This window comes from Centruroides vittatus, unplaced genomic scaffold, assembly GCF_030686945.1.
Source record: "Centruroides vittatus isolate TY-2023 unplaced genomic scaffold, ASM3068694v2 contig_19, whole genome shotgun sequence".
NCBI lineage: Eukaryota > Metazoa > Arthropoda > Arachnida > Scorpiones > Buthidae > Centruroides > Centruroides vittatus.
In genome coordinates, this window is record NW_027121169.1 from 2631245 (window position 1) to 2655696 (window position 24452).

At 31.4% G+C, this 24452-nt stretch overlaps 1 protein-coding gene across 2 annotated transcripts in view; it reads right to left on the reverse strand.

Annotated features, from left to right (window-relative positions):
* yem (yemanuclein) overlaps positions 1-24452 on the reverse strand; it is a 126165-nt gene that overhangs the window by 8231 nt on the left and 93482 nt on the right. For both annotated transcript variants that reach the window (XM_067264539.1, XM_067264538.1), the window contains exons 7-13: positions 21595-21662; positions 21347-21516; positions 15757-15823; positions 15586-15690; positions 15331-15474; positions 15105-15146; positions 10583-12263 (exon numbers count right to left, since the gene is read on the reverse strand). In XM_067264539.1, coding sequence (XP_067120640.1) covers positions 10583-12263; positions 15105-15146; positions 15331-15474; positions 15586-15690; positions 15757-15823; positions 21347-21516; positions 21595-21662 — 2277 coding nt within the window. The remainder of the gene's footprint in view (positions 1-10582; positions 12264-15104; positions 15147-15330; positions 15475-15585; positions 15691-15756; positions 15824-21346; positions 21517-21594; positions 21663-24452) is intronic.

Below are 24452 nucleotides of genomic sequence, written 5' to 3' on the forward strand. Positions count from 1 at the left end.
AGTATATCTTGGTGCAATCTCTCTCGACCGTTTCAATCGCAATCGATTCAAGTGTTCTTGAAAGTAGATCCAGTCATAAGAGAGATCCCAGAATGCCACGCGTGCGAGACAATACAAGATGGCTGTGGAACACGTGTCGGGCTATGGACAGCGAAAGAAAAAGTATAATGTATCTCGAGAGATGATGACATGTGCCTATTCCTAGAAGCGCCATATTGCGGTAAAGAATTTCTCTGCCTTAAATATAAAAAAAATAAATAAATAAAAAAATAATAAAAAAAAATAAAATAAAATAAAAAAAAAGGTTGACAGCTCTAAAACACTATTGTTACCTGGCCTTCTCCCATGGCTCATTACGTTCTAAATACGCCACTGATTGTTAGATATATGGTTGCAAGAAAAGGTATTGTATTTATTTCTAGCCAAAACTTCCATTTCGTTTGTCGGTGATTGTCAGGGAAAAATTTTCTGCTAGCGAACCCCTTGTTAAATATTTCGAATATCACCACTGGGTATACTTAATTTAGCTTCTGAAGCTGCTGTAAACGTAATATATCGAAAATATTTGGTTAAATATTAGTCACTGCTAGTTTTAAATGATTTTCGATGTGAGTCTGTTAGCCATATTCTTGTTTTAATTTTTAGTAAATTCATTACAGCTGACCCTTGATAATCTGACAGGTATGGGACCAAAGGGGTGTCGGATTACCAAAAGTGTCCAGATTACCGAAAGTGATTACATATTTGGCATACTTTTGCTAGCAGTAGCCTACAATATTCCTACATTTTATGAGTAAAATGCTGCCTAGGTTAATATGGAAATGAAACACCCATTTCGGTTAACCAAAACATGTTTATTAAAAGAAATATAAAAGCCAATAAATGTACATACAGTACGTATAGGCATAAATAATATAGTACATACAGAACCGCTCACAGAAAACACAAGAAATGTGTGTCATCGTTAGGGATTGCAATTGCTGGATCCCTCATCCAGCAATCCAGCTGGATCCAGCGCATTCTTCGGCCTGCTGGATTAGCACTTGGTGCTGGATCTAGCGCTGCGGATCTGCAAATACTTAATTAACTTTCTAAATAATTGCGCAAAAGTCTACGTTGTCGCGTTGCCGCTTTGCTAACTATTAGACTGCTACTAATTACTTACTCACTACTAATACTAATAATTAAATTACTTATAAATAAACTATACCTTAATCAATCCAGCAAAATTTAATAAAATAATAACGTATTCAATCGCTTTTAACGATCTTCCTCAGTTACAAAAAAAATACATTAACTATAGAACATAAAATGTTTCGAATAAATATAAAAAGAATAGTGCTTAATTACATCCCATTTTTTAAAACAAGATACATAGATGTACTGCCAGGTCTGATAATTTTCGTATTGTATACCGACGAAATCCCACTGTTTTCAAACTTTTAAGAAACGATAAAAAGGAAGAAGATCGGAATTCAACAACGGGTATATATTCGGTGCCTTTAGACGACCAACGTTTCAATTCCAAGCTTGTTTATGTGGGTGCAACGATGCGCAGTTTAAAACAAAGGCTCAAGAGCACAAATATACAATCGGTAAGAACCTTGACAACACCGCGCTGGCATCATACGCAAGAGAGAAGGATGTTAACGTCCAATGGGATCAAGCGGCAATTATAAAAACGACGACAAATAGGCAAACGGTCAAACATCTTAAGAGATTGGAAATCTGCAAGGCGCACATGACAACTGGTTGTATAAACCATAGAGATGCGGACTCATTGTCTACCATGTGGAGATCCTTTTACATTAATTAATGTTATTAACGAACAATGCTGGTTTTGTTGTTATATCTTATATACAGTAATACCCCGAACTTACGCGATAGGTGGGACCGAGCGATAACCGCGTAAGTCGAATTCGCGTAAGTCGGGGTATAACTTCGCATATAAATACATACAAATTATTTTTAATTGGGGCCGGAGACTAAAGAAAACAACAATTTAGAAAAAAATGTTTAATGAAATCTTAGATAATACATATGTATAACAAATTATATTATTAAAATCGTAAATCGAAGTTATTTTGTTATAGAAGGCTTCCTAAAATCTAACAAATTCGTCTGACGGCTCAAAGATTTTTTTCTCCTGCAAAATTTCCTCGTAGCATGCTAATAATTTTTTTATTTCTCGTTTTGTAGAAGAAATGCGCTCTTCGTTGGAGTCTATATTTTCTAAAATTTGTAACCTCTTTTTAATTAAACTGAGGCCTTCTGTCAAGTTTCCAACCGTCATTCGATCATCTGATTGAACTGGGTCTAAAGGATCAAGTTTTGCCAATTTACAAATTTTCATTTTTGTATCGAAGTCTTTGGAATGTAAAGTTAACATTATTAAAGATGGAGTTTTTCTTTTCTTGTTTGATGCAGAAGAATCAGTTCTACTTCGTTTGGATGACACAGTAGAGTCTCAAGTCTCCGTAGATATAACAAACACAGAAATAAATAAGACAAAATAAATTGTAGCTATGCGTCGATTCCGCGCGACACGTCCGAACCTGTAAGCTGAACAATAGTTTGGGGGGAGTGAGTAATCAAGGGTTGCGTGGCGCTCAAACAAAAGACGAATCGTCGAGATTTGAAAATCGCGTAACTCCGGGTTCGCGTAAGTCGGGGTAGCGTAAGTCGAGTATTACTGTACAGGGTGTTTTTTTTTAAACTGACGGTACTCAGAGACATCTGTAGAGCAATCTAACAGCCGGACTGTCGCCAAATTTGGGAGAGTGACTAAGGACGACATGGGAAAGAGATTCTGCGAAGAAAAAAGTAGTACCCAAATTTGCCGGTAGGGGTGGATTTGGCGCTGTTGTAGCGAAACAGCTAAGAATCTGCATAAAATCCAGCTGCAATTAACAAACACACGAATGAATAATCAGACAGAGGTTTCAGTGTAATAACGAAAGTTTAATTAATCAGCAAATAACCTTCTCCCTTCTTCAATGTGATCACCGTCCTGCTGGACAACTCATTGCATCCTGAACACCGTGTTCTCTATGGCCGAACGTAACATGTCCGCAGGAATGTTCATCACAGTTCGAGAAATGTTGTCCTTCAAAGTCATCAAGTTTGGGACACTACCAAGATAGACCTTGGACTTTAAGTAACCCCACAGGAAAAAGTAACATGGGGTTAGATCCGGGAGCGAGGCGGCCATGCAAGTGGAAAAAAGCGACTGATGACCCTTTCTTCAGTGAAGTGCTGGTAGCTTTTTCGCTACAACAGCGCCAAATCCTCCTCTACCGGCGAATTTAGGTACTACTTTTTTTCTTCGCGGAATCTCTTTTCCATGTCATCCTTAGTCACTCTCCCAAATTTGGCGACAGTCCGGCTGTTAGATTGCTCTACAGATGTTTCTGAGTACCGTCAGTTTAAAAAAAAACACCCTGTATATATTTTTTCTGCTATTTATTTTGTTTATTTATCTATATTTTGTCCGTTTGGGCGTTTTCTGTTAATTTTTATATTTATTCCGAACACATTTTATGTTCTATATTTAATGTTCTATTTTTTTTTTTTTTTTCTTGTAACCGAGGAAGATCGTTAAAAACGATTGAAAACGTTATTATTTTATTAAATTTTGCTGGATTGATAAAGGTGTAGTTCTATTTAACTTATTCTACTTCCAGTACATAGTTTTATATACTTATAAATAACTACAGACTAATATGCCTATATAAGAAAACTGGTAAGACTGATAGCCACTTAGCCACTGATTATCCATCCTTACATTATTATAATATATTAATATAAATTAATCAGTAGAATTACCTTTGCTATTATTTAACTTAAAGATTACATTATAATTATAATCTAACTAAACATTTAAAGTTAATTATCTGTATCTCAAGTGTTAAACCGAACCAAAGTTAAGTTTACTACCTAAATGTGTAAGAAGTTTTACTGATTTATAGTGACAGTCTAAATAATAAAAGCTTCTTAAGTATTTTTTAAAAATGTTTTATTTCATTTAAAAAACATAAATGCGGATAGATAGATAGACAGATAATACTATTGCACCAAAAATACATCCACGCTGGATCCAGCTGGAATGATTTCAATCCAGCAAAAATCCAGCTGGATTCAAAACACTGCTGGATTGCAATCCCTAGTCATCGTGTAAGAATTGGGTGGGGAGATTCGTGTTGCGACATCCTTCTGTGCAAGCAGACACGTAACAGGATGGAGACTACAGTGACCATGACGGGAGGTGCATCGGACTACTGAGCATGTCGGATTACAAAAGCGTCGGATTATCAAGGGTCAGCTGTACTGGGAAAAATATTCACATACATAAGTTGTAGAAAATAACACTTGAATTTTTGCTGCATACTCCCAAAGGCTGGGAAATTGATATATTTATTCATATTTTATACAACGTGGGACGCAGATTGCCTATCCCTGGTCTAGATGAAACTCCATTTGTATATCATTTGAGTATGTGTGTGTAGTTTGTAAGAGATAATGAAGCTGATTCTATATGGATGTGTAAAGTTTGATATTGTCCTTGTATATCAGGTGTGATAATGTGAACAGTGTTGTTTTGTTGTGTCTGATATTGTAGCCATATTGTGTTTTGTTCAATGTGTTAGATAATGGGTTAAGTGCAAGACCAAACCAAAGACAACTCAAGGAATCTCCTTGAAAAATTCCTTGCTTAATGTATATTTGATTTGTTTTTATGTGAGTGTTATGGAGGCTAAGATGTAATGTTGTTCTCCAGTGATGTATGGTAAAACAAAGGAAACTGAGTTGGGGATGAATTTTATAGATGCAGCCAAGTATGTGGGACACTGTCGAAGGTTTTTCTGTAATCAATGTACACCATGTATATGTTTCTGTGTTGCTTATGAATTTGCCACAGGATAACAGATTCAATGAGTAGTTTTCTTTGCAACCTTTGTGATTTCTACAGCAGCCTTTTTGTTGTTCTGTAAGAATGTTATGTTCATCAATATGAATGTATATTTTGTTTGCAATGCAAGAGATAAGAATCTTGTAGTGTTAGAAGACATGTAATTGATCTGTACTATGCAGGGTCTTTGGTGTTATTGTTTTTTGGTTTCATGTAGTGATGTCCTGCATGAGAAAATTTGGCTTGTCTTGTGGATTGTTGATGATATCAGTTAAATATTTACCCAGTTCTTGGTGCAAGGATGTGAATTTTTTGTACCAGAAATTGTGAATGTTGTCTACACCAGGTGTTGTCCAGTTGCGTGCTTTCTACATTGTGCAATGGATGTCTCGTATATTTATTTCAACACAATGCACACTAAGTGTATCCTGCAAGTTTTTGCTCTCCTCTTTAATCCAGTCTGCTTCAGCATTGTGCTTGACAGCAGTAGACCAAAGAGAAGACCAATTTGAGTTCTTCTTCAGTTAGCATGCCATTGTATTGGGAAACAATACTAGATTTGGTGTTAATTTGCCTGTAGAAGAGTTTTTCATTGTTTGTGAATAATTTATGTTTTTGTTTCCATACAGAGCACATTTTGTATAGTTTGAGTCACTGTGCTTTGGTTGCACGTTTTTGTTTCAGCATGCCAATTTATTCTGCAATGTGGACATTGTGTTGTTCATGCTTGGTGTGTGTTTTAATTTTCTTTAAAATTTTTTTTAGTTGTTCCAATAATTAAAATAATGTTTTGTTATTAGCATATTGTGTCAGCCTGCCTAGCTGCTGTCTAATATTGTTTATTTGTATTTCTATTCTTCTTTGCCAGGCAGGCTTCAGAATGGTTTTTGATTTGTGTGCTTCTGTCTGTAGATGTAGTTTTAGTCCATGGTAGGTCATTACTGTGACTGCACAAGCATAGTGTGATGTCTGAGAGTATAGAAATAGAATGAGTGCAATGTGGTAATAAGTAAGTGTTTACATAATGTAGTGCTTTCCCTACTACTTTAGAAGTGTTGATTTTGGAAATGTGTGGCCATTTGTGCCTGTAAATTTAGTGAGTGCTTCTTGGAAAAAAAGAGAAAGAGAGTATGAATTAAACCTGAATCTATTTCAGGCAGTGAAGAAGCATTCATATTGTCAGCATCAGTGAAAATAATAGTGGTAGGAACAGTATTGTCAATGCATATATCTTGATGATCCTGATGAATAATGTGATTGCTGCTGATGTTGGGAGTATTTGTTTGTGGTATAAAGGTTGTTATGTATAACTGTTCTTTTTGATCAATAACCCTTTGTATAGTGACTGAGATGAGGATAATGTTGTGAAAACAAGTGATGTAACTGTTGTCTGTAAGCTGTCATGTCTGTTTCAAGTTCTGTGATGAAGTATGGATGATAAACTTATTCATTTCTGATGTCTATTTCACCTGCGTGTTTTACCTGTCCTAGTGGCTTGGCAAGATTGCCTTAGAAACATCAAAATTAGGCTGGTTTTTCAAAACTGGTATGGGCATTGCAGTAGCCATACTTGGACCAGTGCTGCTTTCACCATTGACGGCCAACGGAGACTGTGACAAATTTTTTGAATATAAGCCTCTGCCTAACTCTGATCTTCTCATTTCTTCCACATAATATTTGCACCTCCATTTTCCTCTTCCATTAAATTTCCCGTAACAAGGTTAGTTTCTGATCGAGAAAATTGGATGGTTGAATGTGTTACAATGCTTAATTTGACATAAAGAATCCAGTTATACTCCTTTGTGCAGACCTTGTTAACCCAGGTGAAGTCTGAGCTAGTATTACACTTGGATCATGTTATCACCATGGTTAGATCTCCAAAGACGGGGGTTCAGTCACTCTTGGTTTCATTTCTCCCAACAGACCTCAGTGGCATGGGTGACCCTACCAGGAGCACCTACTGCCTTGTTTCTGCACCATCTACCAGGTAGATGGTGCAAAAACAAGAAAGTGATTGCCATGGAAATAATATGTTGTAAAACAACAATTTCTAAACTTTATCTTATGAATGTACTGATAAGGATAGGAAGATCGAAATGCATATACAATAAAAATAAAGAAAATAACAAATAGTAATGGTTTGAAAGTTGTTTTAATACTGGTTTATTGTTTTTAACATTTCACCTTGAATGAAGTTGGGAAAGTACAAGAGATAACTAAAAATTTTATCAAAGTTTTATAAAATCTTATAATATAATCGAGATGAGTTGATGATGATGATAATAGTAATTAGTGCAGAGCTTGTTAAACTTTCAACTCCTAACCATTTGGTTAGGAGTTGGAAGTTTAAATTTGATACAAAGGGTACATCATGAGAATGCACACTAAGAAGAGATTTTTGAAATTCTCCCCCATGGAGGAGAAGGAGAGGGTTAAGGATTACCCTAAATAACTCAACTTCTACCGTACTACTTTGGATGCAGTTTTTTGCATTTTTGCAGGAATCAAACATATTTTTAGACCCATCTAAAGATTCTCTAATTAGCCTGAAAAGACGGTGACCTAATTCTTGCACCCAGCGAAAACATCTAAAATCAGCTATGTAAGATAACCTTTGTTGTTATATAAACCAAATTCTATTATATAATACAATAGAAGGATTAGAAGTACAAAATTATCTAATCTTAATTTTTTCCCAAGCAACACCAAACTTACCTGCTAGTTTTATATATTTTTAATATAATTTTAGTAATTAACTACCTGTCTTTGGTAAATATAAAAAAAAGTGCAGAATAATTGCTCTCGTTTATAATAGATTTAATAGAACTATAAAATAATCTGGCCTTTAAAGGTTTCATTCAATCTACTTGTAAGCACATCTGAATATCATGAAATATTCCTTCACAGTAGATAACATTTTATATACCACTCTTTTTGCTACACACAAATCATGTGGGTCACCTCTTATTAAAAACCTTGCAAACATATAACTTTGTAGTACAGTTAGTTTAAGAAACTTCACAAGCTGTTACCTTAATTTTCTGTAACTTTTGACTTCTCCATTCTGTAGTGTAAGTCATTACAGTAACACTTAAATGACAGTAATGAGTTAACACTACATTATGGAGTTGTTGACAGTTATTTGGAAAACACAGACTTGTATTAACAACAGGGACGAAGAGTCATAGTCAGGAGACAGAAAACTAACTCCAGACTCCTTATGCCACGTTGATGTTTAAAAAATTTAAATATTTTAGAAGCCATTAATGATGTTATTTTTAACATTTTCAAAGTCAAAGTACGTAAAATAAAATTCTAATGTTAAAACTTTTCTAATGAGTAATTCTGTTTAATTTTATTAACTTTGATAAATAATATATGTAGTATTACCTTTAAGGTAATAAGTATAACCTTAACTACGAGTTTGAGATTGAACTTTAGTGAAGAGATTTCAGAAAAATTAAATATTTTTTTCAGTTCATAAACAAATACTATTTACACTTTTTTAAATTGCAGAATTCATCAAGTCCTATAAAAATGTGTTTATTTTTTACATTAAATAGCATTTTACTGCAGATCTGTAAGGAACCACAAAGATTGTATTACCTTGGAATCATAAACATGAAACAACTTTTTGTTGACTGATAAAATCTACTGCAGCAATGTTTTTGGTGTTTTAATCATCAACTGGTATAAATTCCAGTGTAAAGATGGTGCAATTTTATAAGCACTATAAATTTTTGACAATTAACATTACATAAATGATTCATAATTTTATTTTGAATGTTGAAGTGAAATAGCCCTGTGTGCATTGTCATTAATCAACAATTGTTAAAGAGAAGTGAACAAGGCAATGTTGAAAGAAAAGCTAGATCAAGAAATAAACACGGGTGTATGCTGCACCAGAATAGAATGTTGAAGGGTCTCTCAGCCTGCAAAAACACACTTCTATTTTTCTGAATTGAAAGTAAAGTGAGAAGAGCAGAAGGAAAAGCAAGTGAACAAACTGCATGACATTGCTTGTGTAACATGGGTCTAATAACCTATTGTCCACATAAGGAGCCATTACTGATGACTAAAATGCATAAACAGAAGCTTATCTGGACTAAACAATGTGCAAATTCAAATGCTGAGATATGAAATTCTGTTATGTTATTGGATGAATATGAATTTAACCTGCATAGATCTGATAAATATAAAAGTTGTTGAGTAAAGCCCTGAAAATAAACTTCAATGTATCAGAGAGTTTAATATCATGAGCTTGATATAGAAGAAACTTATGCTGGAGCAATGAAAAACTGTTCTTAAGGCTCAAGGAAGCTCTAAAATGAATCAGGAACCTATTCAATGAAAAATAACAGTTTGTGTTGCTTTTCAGGCATACTTTACGCTGTAAACTTTTTTTTTCCCTTCCATAACTGTAAGTGGCAAGTTTCTGCAATAGTGCTCACTGGTATGGCTGTGGTGAAAAACAACACTTATAATGCTATATAGAACTTGCATAAAAAATTGTATCTTTTTTTATAATCTTCTTGGTTTTTTTGTCTACACCATATATGTTATCATTCCAAATCACAGTCACAGCTTAAATACATTACTTTGCAAATCTGTTGAATGCTTTTTGCTATATATTATAAGCAATGCAATTTCTATGGCCACTACTATATAATGGTTTTATTTTGAAGTGCATGAAATTAAATTGAGAAATTTATTTCTGTTCAAATATATTTAACAAATTATAAATTGAAGTTATTTGTTTTATATTTCTTTCTTCATTATCTGTACTAATAATTCATATCATTGGTAAAAGAAATGTGATTATAATATTTCTTCAAAAATGTTGATCATAGTCTTTTTAAAATTTGGATTCAATTTTAAATATCACACTTTTATTATTAAAAATACAGAACTTTAAATTTAGTAATTTCATCAGCAATTTGTTTTAAAATTCCCAGAGAAACATTTAATTTAGTTTGTTTTCAACTAAATATTAGTTTTACTTTCCCGGCTGTTATGTATACATAACAAGGAAAAGCATCGTAATCAGGTTAAATATGACCCCCAAAGTATTTTTTTTGCAAATGTCAAAGTTATGAGACCTCTAGAACCAAAGACAGTCAAAAAAGCAAAAAAAAAACCTGTGTGTGTTTGATGTCCATTTCATTTAATATCTCAGTATGGGATAATGATAAAGAAACAAAATTTTGCAAGGCAGCTTGTGTATAAGAGGCATTGATGCTATTAAAGTTTGGTGGTAAAATGTCAAGAAGGTGAGGAGATGGAGAGTCATGTGTCATATCTTGAGCATAGTTGGACTTAATGAAGATGTTATTCATTATTAGCATTTAAATTTTCTATGAAACTCCTCACTACCCTGAAAATTAAGCCTTTTGCTTAGAATTAAAACTTTTTATCATTCTTTACACTAAAATATAATTTTTTATATAAATCTGAAAGAAGAGATACAATATAATGAAGTAGAAAAGCAATATTAATTAGTTCAAATAAGCAAAATTTAATGTTTCTTACATAGTAAAGACAACCCAATATAAATCTTTCAAATACTCCTTTGCAAAGTTAATTACTAAAAGTACTTTCTAAACATGTAATTACAAATCTTAATATAAATATTTTAAGTAAATAAATTTATAACAATTTCATTACTTTCCTTACCATTGTACGATTATGAGTAGTTTCTACTGGAGGATAATGTGAAAGAGGTGTTGATTGGTATGGATTATGACTTGCACTGTTTCCAGCAGATGATGGATGTCCATGACTGGGACTATGAGCACTTACAGAACGATGGGGAGATGGTGAATTATGCCTGTGGGGACTGGTAAATCCAGGTTCGTGAGCTTGTGCCGGTGACGTTCGACTGACTAATCCATGGGTAGGATTAGTTGTTGATAATGAGCTTATACAAGAAGGATTTGTACTTTGTGATTTTATGGGAAGAGGAAAACCTTTCATTCCTTCTGGAAATGATACTGGAGTAGAAACAGTTTCTGGAGAGGATCGCTGAACTCTAAGAGAATTAGTCAATTGCATACTTCGTACCTGTGGATTAGAACGCTTATATGTACCTGACAAATGCACTACTGTTGGATTATCTTGTTTGGAAGAAAAATCCTGAGGTATCAGGGAAGAAACACTATCTACAGAACTTTGTAATTTCTTGAAGTTCATTGGTTCATCACAAAGTTCTCTAGTATTCTCTGACAAAGCAGTTTTTACTTTAGAACTAGAAAGCACAGTAGAAGATTCACTTCTAGGCTGTAAAGGCTCAGGAGAACTTTCAAGTGTACGTTTGAATGCTTCTAAAAATTCATAAGAATGAAATGGCATTTTCAGTTCCTCAGTTTTTCTAGTATTAACAGTATTTGCAGAAGTTGTAACAGGTATTGATTGGAATTTCCTAGAAGATACACTAGTATTGCCAACTAGTGTTGTTGTTAATCCTTTAGTTTGTTCTGGCAGTGAGGTTGTTCTCCCATGAATTTGCCTCTGTTCAGTGGGAGATTGATAAGATGATTTTAAAATGCTAACACCAATAGAAGGTGATCGAATTAAAGTACTTGGGCTGCCAACCTGAGTATCTACTTTGGCAGGGGATGGAGGTTTTACTGACACACAATCCAATTTAGGTTGTGATACTTCTAAAGCACTCTTAGGTGATGGACGAACATTTTGTTCTGTAGCATTCAGGTCTCTACCTATGCTCAGTGGTTTGTATCGTCCGGGTTCAGTAGTAGAAGAACCCGAATTGGGAAAATTTGCTAAGCTAGCACAAATAATACGATCTAACATTTGTGAAGCTAGTGAAGTTTGCTGCGAAGCTTGTTGAGCTTGTAATTGGGCAGCATCGCCCGAATTAATTAAAGTGAAGATACGTTTACTAGGAGAACCTATCTGACTTAAAGATATGCTAGATTTATTCTCCTGAACAGTATGACCAGTACTCTTTATTTCAGATGAAACATTGGATTTGGCACTAACAGTTGATGAAGGAGCTTCTTTATCACTTTGCTGCAATGGAACAGAACTTGTCACTACACTGATAGCACGTGAAGGTAACACAGAAGAAACTTCTGGTAGAATATGGGGTTTCTGTTCTTCAGATAAGGCACTGTTTGCAGTTGTTACTGCAATCAATGTACCCAAACTCTCTCCATCATCACCTGATGTAGTAGGAACCTTCATGTTTGACATACCCTCTGCTAATTCTTGGCCCGTTGCAATCGGAGAGAGAACAACACTTGAAGTCAGACGACCCGCAGGAACAACAGGAACTTGGATCCCTAAGGGAATTCCTGGTTTTCTTTGAACTAACATAGGCTTCTTTGGTTTGTTCCTAAAATAACATTTGAATTTGATACTATTAGTGAAACTTACAATTTTTATTTATTATTTTTGATGGCAATTAAATTTTACAAATTAATTATATTTATCTATAAAGTTTAGTGAATACTTCACACTAAGAAAGTCATGAAATATAAATTTGAGTAATTCGTGAAAGACAATAATAAAGATCTATTATTAAGCTAGCTCAGAAGATAATTAAACAATAAAAGTTTTTACCAATTTCTCACTACACTGATAGCATGTGCATTGCATAATGTATGCATTATGCAATGAAGAAAAGTATAATTAAAACTCTTTAAAAAAATTAATTTAGTATATAAACAAAATAGCTCTTACTTAATTCATATACAAGAAAAATATCAAAAAACAAAATATTTTATAATCAACAATTTAAACTATGTAAAAATATTTATTATTACTGTTAGTTTTTTGTTAACCTTAATATTATAAGTACAGTACATAGGTATAAAAAAAAAGGTTAATTTCTTAACATTAATTTTCTCTATTTTGTTCTCTCCATTAAACAAGAATTTTTGTGCAATGAGACCAATACAGCATATCTCCTAAAGAGTAATTAGTTTTTCAAGCTTCAAACTTGATAAGTTTATTTAGTAAAGAATGCTCGATCTGCCCAACATACATTTTTCAGTTTCAATATTATAAAATTACAACCAAGTGATCAGAAGAAAAATAAATATCAAATATATTATTGATTCTATACTAAAAAAATAAAATATCTTAGCTATCTTTGTAAACTGAACCTTATTGTATTCTTTGGCTATAATAACCATTATATTCATTTGTTTCTTTTATAAACTGGGGATAGCTATTGGCATTATCTCTCTTCTTTTATACAAAAAGGATATGTTTATATGTATAGGATTATATATTAAATTAAATAAAAAGTTATATATTAAAGGATATGCTAGATATGTTTAGGTTTTATGATTTCATATTTGTTATATCACAGTTTAGATTGTGGACAATGCAAGTGGATGAGAGCCTAAAGCACCCTATCTAAAAGGTTTGTTGTTTATTCACCTATATCATAGCTTAAATACATCATTAATGTTCTATTTGATTCAGCTATTTTAGACAAATTATCCTATTATGTCTTATAGAAAATATTGATTTTGTTTCTAATTTTATATATTGTAAAAGTTGTTGTAACTCTCATTTTAGTTGAAATAATTCGGTAAAACATTTTTACTACTTTATGTATGTTTACATTGTAATTTACATTTTCTCTTTTATTTTCACCTTTCCTTTTACTGAACTATTATTATTACAAATTGTTTGTTTAAATTTTACATAACTTTATTTAAATAATATGGCATTATCCGTATTTACAGCAATAATAAATAAATAAGCAAATAAATATAAAAAACTGAATTTTAATCAAACATAAATCAATTACCTTAAAGGATAATTGATTTATATTTGATTATGTATTAATATTATGTAATAGTAATGCCATTTTTGTAATAATCACATCATAACGATCTTTGTAGCAGTAAAAAAAAATTCAGAAATATAGACTAGATTTATTTTACATACTGATCCATAAATGGGATCTTTTTTAAACCTTTTGGAAATTAAATTTTGGAATTACAAAAATAAGAAATTATGACTGTATTACAGAATAGAACACTACAGTTTTTTTAAATTTCAAGAACCTATAAATTAAAATTATTTACCTAAATTTAATGAAAAGTGTATATATAAATATGAATTAATATTTTAACAATGAATGAACTGAACACTGACATTGGTGGCAGATCACTAATTTTGGAATAAAGTCTCACAACTTCTCTAAGTTTTTCATCTCAAAATACAAAATATTTTTCATTTTTCAAAATTAATAATGTTAACCTCCTAATAACTGTATGACCTTTGTTTCTATAGCTTCTTGTTCTATTGTTTTCATTTAGCATAAATTTTCTTTTATTACAAACTTATCATGCAGGAACTTTTCCGGTAAATGATAAAAAATAGATTACTTGTTATGAACAACTAAACAAAGTTCTGTAATAAATAAAGTCTATTTTTTACCATTCACCTCTCTGAAAAGTTCCTGTATGATAACTTTGTAATAAAATAAGAAAATTTATTCTAAATGAAAACAATAGAACAAGAAGCTATAGAAACAAAGGTCATACAGTTATTAGGAGGTTAACATTATTAATTTTGAAAAATGAAAAATATTTTGTATTTTGAGATGAAAAACTTAGAGAAGTTGTGAGACTTTATTCCAAAATTAGTGATCTGCCACCAATGTCAGTGTTCAGTTCATTCATTGTTAAAATATTAATGCAAACTTTCATTAAATAAATAAATAAAAGTTAAAAGAAAGGCATTATATAAACATAAAGAATAGTGCACATAATACAGTCAAATTTTTGAGGAAAAAAAACTTCAACATTACCCAATCAATTACATAAATTATAAAAATTTGTAAAAAGAAATAAAAAATCTGATGCCTTACAGGTTATTTCAAATCTCATTTTTTAAGGAAGAAAAAAGAAATTTATTTTCAAACTATTTCAAAACATAAGTGGCTATAAATAAATTTAATACTTTAATCATCACTATTGTTCATCATAAAAATATATGTAGTGTTTTTTAAATAGTGATTTCTCTACTATTGTATTACATAAATAAAATTTGTGAAAAAATTTTATGATGTAAATAAATAAAACTAATTGTTTACAGAATAAAATTATTTTTCTTACATACACAGTAATAAATTGTGTAAAATTGTATAGAAATTTAAATATTTTTTTATTTCGTAGTCTTTTTAATTGTACGTATTCAAAAAATATTTACTTACGTTAAATAACCATGAGCTTCTTTGCTTTCTTTATATAAATGCCTGAAATATTTAAAAATCAATGAATATATCTCTGTACATATTTTTAATTAAAACAATCATCATAATAAAATTTAAAAAGTTATGACCAAGGAAATAATTTTATTCAAAAATATTAAAAATTGTATCTGAATAAAGTGACACATTCAAAATAATATTTTATAAATGATGTAGACAAAAATTTTACTTAGTTTTCATCCATCCTGCAGGCCAAAGTTCCTTTACTTCTGATTCTAAAAACTGCCAAATATATTCTTCGGCAGACTGATTACGAACTTTAGATGTTTCATACCATCTTACTTTAGTTCTTACCAAATCACACAATAATTTTCTGAAAATTAATAATTGAGCATCTTAAAATATAAACTATCAATACTTGAGTCATGCATAAGTCTGAAGTTTGAAATTAAAACTAATATAAATTTAATTTCCAAACTTATACCTAATTTCATCATTCCACTGAAATTCTTTCTGTGGAAACTTTGCAGATTTTTCTTTGTCATTTTCATTATTTTCCTCACCTTTCTTCTCTTTCTCATTCTCTAATCTTAATAAAGATTCAACTGTTACATTAAAATTTCTCTGATCAAAAATTATCCATTTGATAACTTACTTAGTTTCTACAAGTTTGCAGTCAGCAATATATTTGTCTAATATTCCTGGTAAAATTTTTCCTATAGCTGAAATATAATGAATTGATTTTAATATTAATTTATTGAGAAATAATTATAATTAGATAAGATGTAAACCATTCAGAGAAATTAAGAATAATACAAATTTTTAAAAGTTTCAACAACACTAAACTAAAATTGAAACTGATATATCAAGAACATTTTGACAAATTGATACATTGGTTTGGCTATATACAGATGATGAAGAAAAAAAAATTGGATATCAGTTTGTAAAACAAATTGAATCCAATATATCAGAAACATTGATACACTGATATATCAGTTATATTTCTAATTAAAAGGAAACAGTTTTTTAATAACCATCATGTACGTAATTTATTTCAAACCATTTATTCCAGGGTTCAAAATTAGTGGGAAACCTAGTCTAAACAACCAGAATTTTATTTGGACTACTGAATGTACTTTCAAATTGGTCTGACAGGCTACTTTATTTATTATTTTTAATTTTTCTTATGTTTTTCAAATTTTGTACATATTTTATTCTATTAAATAGTATTAGATACTTTTTTAGTAAGAAGTAATAATAAATAATGTTAATAATAAAACAATTATAAAATACTCAAAGGGGAAAAAAATCTCAGAAAAACTCGAGTTTTATATGAAGAAAGGATCTTCATTCAGTTTTACAATGTTACTATCTGAGAAGATGGAAAATAAATGCATAACAGAAATCATAGTGTAATTTATTCTAAAATGATAACAAGATAAACAAAATAGATGAAACATCTAACAATTATTAGATAGTATCATGTGACTGAAGTGCCTGGAACATTTTGGTCATATAATTCTGTTTATTAGTTGTTGGCAGCAGAGATAAAAATTGTAGAGACAATGTCTTGCCAAATTTTCACTTTTAAGTTCTTGCTTTAGGAATCAAAAGAATGCTGAAGGCAGGGCCAAAATTAACTTCTAAGGACAAGAATTTCTGATAAGACTGTTACATTTTACAAAGTACTGCAAAACCCTATCTCAACTTATCAACATCTTTGTAATTGTAGAATGTTATTTACATCAATCTTTGAACAAATTAATCATTGTAAATTTCACATTCAAGGTTTCATTCACACTGTCCCTTCAAAATGTACTTTTGGTTATAACAGCATCTCAATTAGAACTTTGAATGAGAAGATATCTTTCTCATTTAGATACTAAAGAACAATAAGTTAATATTTGTGTTAATCAGCACATTCATCTCAAGAAAAATCCAATTTGATGTAAGGATGACTAAATTATGGTATTGTACAAGTCTATCTGTAAATACTGAAAAACAAAATGATTTAAATTTTAATAAGATATATAAAATACCATGGTCCATTTTCAAAAAATAAAATGCTTACATAGAGTAAAATTTTGTTTTTGAATTGTGTTATACAATGCAGACATCTCAATAGTCTAGATTTGTTCCTATCTTGAAGACTTTCTGACTTCAACCTAAGCACAAATGGAATGTGCTTGCAAAAGTTTCAGAAAATCTTAGGGGGAAAAAAATATTTTTCAATTATCCTTTGAGAAATGTAAGGTGTTTTACATTGATCGTTTATTAATCTCTCTGAAAACCTAAATCACTTCAACTATTTTCATGTAATTAGAAGATACTAGTCAATCATCACTAATGATGAGAAACAGATACTGAGTGAAGTTTATCTGGATGTAATTGCTCATCTCATATATTGCCTATCTTTTTATCAAATGAGAAAAAATGTTAGATTATGTAGAAATTCAGTGAGAGAGAGAAAATAATTTAATATTGATTTTTTTAATTTGGCATAGTAATCAAAGTAATACTAACAAAAACTTGCAAAACGTTAATAAAATTAAAATGTAGAATTTGATAAATTATTTATTTTAGACATTCTTAAAAACACACTACCCAATATGATTTTTATAAGTGATTTCTTATCAATTCTGATGCTTACATTTCAAAAATTAGTAAAAAACAAAAAATGTTACATTATGTTATAGTTTTCAGATATTGAAGCATTTATATTAGGTATCTGTGCATTTACCAATATAAATTAGATAGTTTAACACCCCCAGTACTAGAAATTAATACCACAGGAAGCACTTTCAAATGTAAAGCAAGCAGCTGAGACTTGAAATTGATTCCCCACATTCCTAAACTAAACATACTGTTTAAAGCATTTCAAACCAAAACCAAGCTTCGTTGATAGGTTTTGGAACAGTATGTTGAGATCACTTCAACAGATGGTGTTTCAATAAAATAAACATTTTTCCAAAAATCTTGAAAATGGTAATGACAAACATAGTGAATAGTTTCACCAAGCCATTTCAACCATAGAAAAAAAATACCAAAGCTGTATGGATATAGTAATGTTGGAAGACTATTGCTGGTTTTTTTGTGACAGAGGATAAATAGAAGTATTAAAACAAACAAATATCAATATCCAAACAACATTTTTAAAGATAAGTTTATGTACACTTTTAAAATGTTTGCATGTGTTTAATATTTAAGCTGCTTAGTAACAGTTTGGTTATTGTAGCTCAACTTGTAGAACAGCTGCTTTTGGTACAAAGTTTTTGATATCTTCCAGGATTGAAACATGGTCAAGGTTCCACATAAAAACAGATTCCCATCCTGTTATATCTGACATGTTCAAAAAGCGTAAATAAAGACAAAATCATATTACAATGATTTTCACATAAGGTGCATTGCAAAAGTTTAGGTCCACTCCATTCAGTTAAGAAAAACGCACCACAAACACATCTAAAAAACCAACACAAACATTTATTTGCTTATGTAGCAGAAATATGTAAAAATAATATGACATCATTAAACTAACATATTATTAGATGACTGTAAATGTATCAACATACAAAGTGAGATAATCCTTGTGTTCCAAAAGTTTAGTTCCACCACATCCTCAGGAGAAAGAATGGTATGAAACTGAAAGTTAAACTTTATAAACTATTAATATTTCATGTGTGTCAAGAGTGAAATTGCAACTTTGAGTTGTGTGATTTATTTGATATTGTTTATGGAAACATGGGCCGTGGCAAGATGTTATCTGCTTATGAGAGGAGCAAGATTGATGTGTTAAAGCAGCAAAGACTGTCCAACAGGGCCATAGCAAAAAGGATTAATCAGTCACCTAATGTGGTGAATAATTATGTACAGTACATAACCAAGAGGAGTACTACCAAAAACCCCATTCAGGATGTCCACTGGCACTCAGTGAACGTCAACTTCGACAGGTCATAAACACTCAATCTTCCTTACACACCGGTGATTCAATCAAAAAATACACTTACGTAAAACCAGATAACCGGAGTGATTAGTATTCGGGTCGCAAACGTTTTCGTAGCCTCTTCTAGGCTCTTCTTCAGGCTTAGTAGTAATAAATTCGAATATATTCCTTTTTGAAAGAAACGAGTTTCGAATTCCGTCCGTGAAAACGTTCCAACATATTTTTTTTAAAAAGGTTTTAAAAAATATGTTAAAACGTTTTCACGGACGGAATTCGAAACTCGTTTCTTTCAAAAAGGAATATATTCGAATTTATTACTACTAAGCCTGAAGAAGAGCCTAGAAGAGGCTACGAAAACGTTTGCGACCAGAATACTAATCACTCCGGTTATCTGGTTTTACGTAAGTGTATTTTTTGAGGTCATAAACACCCTAAAACAATGAGGATCATCACTTGGACAGTTGGTACATGATCCAATGATTAATATTCATAAGTCAACCCTATCAAGAGCTGTGAGGTGCAACAGACAACTGCTGAACAAGAAGAAAAAAAGTCAGCCCAGATTAACACCAGCCCATAAGATAGCATGGATAAAATAGGCCAGAGAGCATTCAAATTGGAGTACAGAATGAAGATGAGTAGTATTCAGCAATGAAAAAAAATTTAATTTAGATGGCCCCGACAGCTGGTGCTACTACTGGCATGACATCAGAGAGGATGAGAAGATCTTTCCAAATGCCAAATGGCAGGAGGATCAGTAATGGTCTGGACCAGATTTGGATACAATGGGAAGACAAACATTGCATTTCTGAGTGGGTGTATGAAGGCCAGAGACTACCAGGAACTGTTAGATGTGCACCTCATGGCATTTGGAGAGCAGGTTGGAGGACCATTCTGGACATTCCAACAGGACAATGCACCAATCCATGTAGCACACACTAGATGGAAGTGGTTCTTAGGCAATGGTGTGCATGTAATGGAGTGGCCTGCTAATTCCACACCTTAACCCCATGGAGAACCTCTGGGGAATCCTCACTAGGAAGGTGTACACCAACAAATGTCATTTTTTAACTGTTGCTGAACTGCAGACAGCCATTACCTCTGCATGGGATGAAATAAGTCAAGATGTGCTCCAGTGACTTGTAGACAGCATGCCTCATCATGTTTTTGACATTGGAGTGCAAAATTGGGGGTTTCTGGGATGATAATGTGTAATTCCACACAGTAAAACTAAACTTTTGCAACACATGGATTATCTCACTTTGTGTGTTTATACATTTACAGTGATCTAATAATATGCTAGTTTAATGATGTCATATTATTTTTACATGTTTCTGCTACATAAACAAATAAATGTGTGTGTTGGTTTTTTTAGATGTGTTTGTGGTGTGTTTTTCTTAACTGAATGAAATGTACCTAAACTTTTGTAATGCACCTTATACATACATACTGTATGCTATTCTACATGTATATCACTATATAAAGATGTGTCTGTATCTTTTGGTCCTCGCAAAACAGAAAAATTTACATGTGATTTTTGAAATCAAGAGGATTTTATCTCTGAGAAAAACAACATATTTCAATTCCTGAGACACAAAAATATTTTTCATTGGGTAGTGATATTAAATCTCGTAAATATCATTATCAATTTACTCAAATTGATATAAACCAAGATTTTTAAATTGACAACTTACAATACATGTTAGATAAGATTATATTTATCTACATATAATAATTAGCATATCATCAATCAGTACCATAAATTAAAATTGATAAAACTTACATAACTTGAATTAACAAAAAATTTGGACTGTAATGAATTAAGATTACACAGACATGAATTGAAAATTAAAATCATAATATAATATTAAAAACAATTTTTGTAGACTGGAAATAATTTCCATATTAAGAAACTCAAAAAAATGTATCACAGAAAAGATGACTAAAGTGATTGTAATAAATAGAAAATTTGTAAAATAACTTTCTACATTCAGTATTAGATTTTTCATTTAATAATGAACAAAATAACCAAAGATAATTTTGTTAAAGATAAAATTTTGATTAAATGAAAAAAACACATGAGAAATTCATTAATTATTAAAAATAATTAAAATAAACTTTAAGCTTCATTAAAAATATACAATTCAAGAAAGACTATCAGTCTATGCATCAAGTATATTCCAAGACTTGTTTCTACATGCATAAAGAAACATAATTTAAATAAATTTTCTAACTTATGCTTACAATCATATTTTAAAAAATTTCACTAAAAAATTTATAGAAACTAGACTTTATATTCACTTACCTTCTTTTAACCTATTTAAGGGTTCTCTCAATTTTTCCATTTCTTGATCCATACGTAATTTTTTGGCTCGTTTCAATAAAGTTTCTTTAGTGCACGGCAAGTGTGAAGCTAAATGGGAATATATCATTGATCGCTGACTACATGGTAATTCTCTAGATTTTAATTCAACACTGAAAAACAATAATACAGTTTTACATCTGTCTATCCATCTTTACATTTACAAAAAATTAAGCTGTAAATATGATTACCTCAGTAGCATATTATTCACATCTCTACTGAAAAATTTGCATTTTCCCTCATCAGAAACAAAGGCAATCTGAAAAATATTTACAATTTTTTTTTTAAATTTAAAAATACTGAAAGTTTCAAATATTATGTATCTTAAATAATCATTTTAAGCTTTCGTAGGGTAGAAATCATGTAGTTCTGCTCCTAAGTCTCTGCTCTACAAGCTACATAATTTATTAAAGATTTTCTAAAGTTATCATTTATTTATTTTGCACAGAATATTAATATATTTAAATTCAAAATATATTTAGAATAGAACTTCCAACTTTATTTCTCATCTATTTTTAGCATCTATCTTTTGTAGCATTTGAATAAGACACAGAAAAATAGATATATATGAACATCTGTAAAACCCAATTTATCAGTTAAACCAAATAGATAGCATAACTGGTAATACATCTGTACAGTAAGTGTGAGTTGTGGGTTCAAGTCCCACTTCAGGCCAATTCTTTCCTTACAGAAAATTTAAAATTAAAAATTAATTTGTTATAATTATTAAAATTAACAATGGATAGTAGCATAACTGCCTACCTCTAGACAAATTAAATATTATCTAATCTTTAACTTAACCTTATAATAGCCCAATAATTTAGCACTTCATTTGGTAAAACATTGTAATCAGAGCCGTAACTAGGGTATGGCCAACGTGGCTCCCGCCATAGGCGCCGATTTAATAAAGGCGCCAACAAGAAGGTTTTGGAATAATATGTATTCGAAATCAGGGCTTAAAGCAGTCATGGCAATAAAAAAAAAGTGAGAAAAGAGAGTTCAGACTGAAAAAAAGCTAAAAAAGCTAATAGCGTTAAAATGAACGAAAACAGGCATTATTAAAAAAACACAAACGCACACATATTTTGTATCAATAACATTGCATATGATATTAGATTGATTATTAAGTGGACTGATAAGATTAAATATGAGAATAGTTAGGCTGAGTTTATACTCCAGAAAAGTAAGTAAGACTGCATTAAGCCAGAACAGGCCCGCATTAAGTTTTCATGTGCCCCGTACAGAATTCCCACCGTTACACAGCAGAGCAAATGGAATAGTAACATAACTACCAGAATGTGTTTCCATATAACATGCCAAATTTCAAATGCCATTTATTTCAAGGTACATTTTTTGATTTCTTCATAAAAAAAATGTAATTAAAGAAGAAAAAAAACAACTTCTGGCAGAATCAGGGGGTTGCATGTTCATTATATAGCAGGGGTGGGCAAGCAAAAGTGGGAGCCGAAATGTAGGTTTTGCAAAATGCATGGGAGCCGCGGTTCTGTACTTTTCTATTCTATACTGCAGTTCTGTACCTGGATTTTATTATATAATATAGAACAAGTATTGAATTTTTTTAATAAACATATTTTCACAAAATTGTGGAAATAAAACTGTAAAAATAATAATAAAAAGCAGAAATTAACACTTTCAGCAAGAGCCACATAAAATTCAAAAAGAGCAGCATGCGGCTCTCGGAGTTTCATTTGCCCATGTCTGTTATATAGCAATACCACTAGTAATTGTGACCCAATCATTTATTTGGTAATTTTATCAATATTTTTTAAATGATTAAAAATAAAATTACAGCATTCATTACTGGTAATACTAGTCTCCAAATCTATTCCCCTGAATATCTTAAAACAATTTGTTAGTCATTCGACCCACAACTGACAGAGAAGAGAGTTTATGAAAACAATGTAATTAAACATTTAGCAGTTTGTTGTCCTTCACAGTGGGGAACCAGCAGAGTCTGTTACTTTCACGGGAGAAAATATACAAAGCTTTCTACTACCCTCAAGTTGAAAAATAATACAATCCCATGAAATTTAACAAATCTGACATTAAGAAGTAAATGATGAAATTATTTACAGAGAGTTGATATTTGATAAGTTTAGTTTTTTGCTCTTATAGATCAAATTACAGAAATTATAAATAAAAATCTCATTTTTTAAAAATTAAAATCATAAAATTTCGCGTACAAAAGATTGAGATGGAACGCACGCTTTTCATTTTTATAATCGCTTTGTTTTATTAGACACAGACATTATTCCTATATAGATTTATTACTTATAATAAACATACATTATGTATAAAATTACATTAAATAACACTGTAATTAACGTCTGAAATGAAAAAGTAATTGAATCGAGTCTAGCCTCCATATTAATTAACGTGTTGTTATGGGGGGCCTAGTAGAAGCTGTAAATTTCTGGGGAGGGGCACCAGGTTAACTGGGGGGGTGTGCCCACCCATGCCCTTTCCTGGCTACGCCCATGTTAACGCGCCATAGTAATTAATTGATTACGTTGCATCAAATTAAATAATTTATAAAAATTGAAATAATAAATACGTTTATAAAATAATTGGCTGTATCTGTTCGCAATGATAACGTAAAACACACTGTACTTATAGTTTAGCATTTACTTCTGATAATTAGCACTGAGTTCAGCGTTAACGTAGATTCTTCTTTTTATTGCAAGCACTTTCGACGAAAAATTACAATCGTCGTCTTCAGGCGAATGTGGAAAGAACAAATTTGAAAGAGGCACGTGCCGAACGTTCCAAACCGAATAACGGAAGATTTTCGTTGGCGAATTTTTAAGAAATATAATGTATTCTTTTAGCGTTCGGTAACTTCGCCGGTTCGAAGGAGATTTTAGATCGGCACGAATTGACGGTGCATGCGCTGAAAAGCACACACGCTACGTGTGCGCTTGTCGGCGTGTTTGAGTGTTTATGCGCTTGTAAAGAGTGACCCAAATTTCGGGCAAGTCCAGGGTGGGGACGTTGCATGCCTCTGCTGTTATTGTGAGGATCGCTTCCC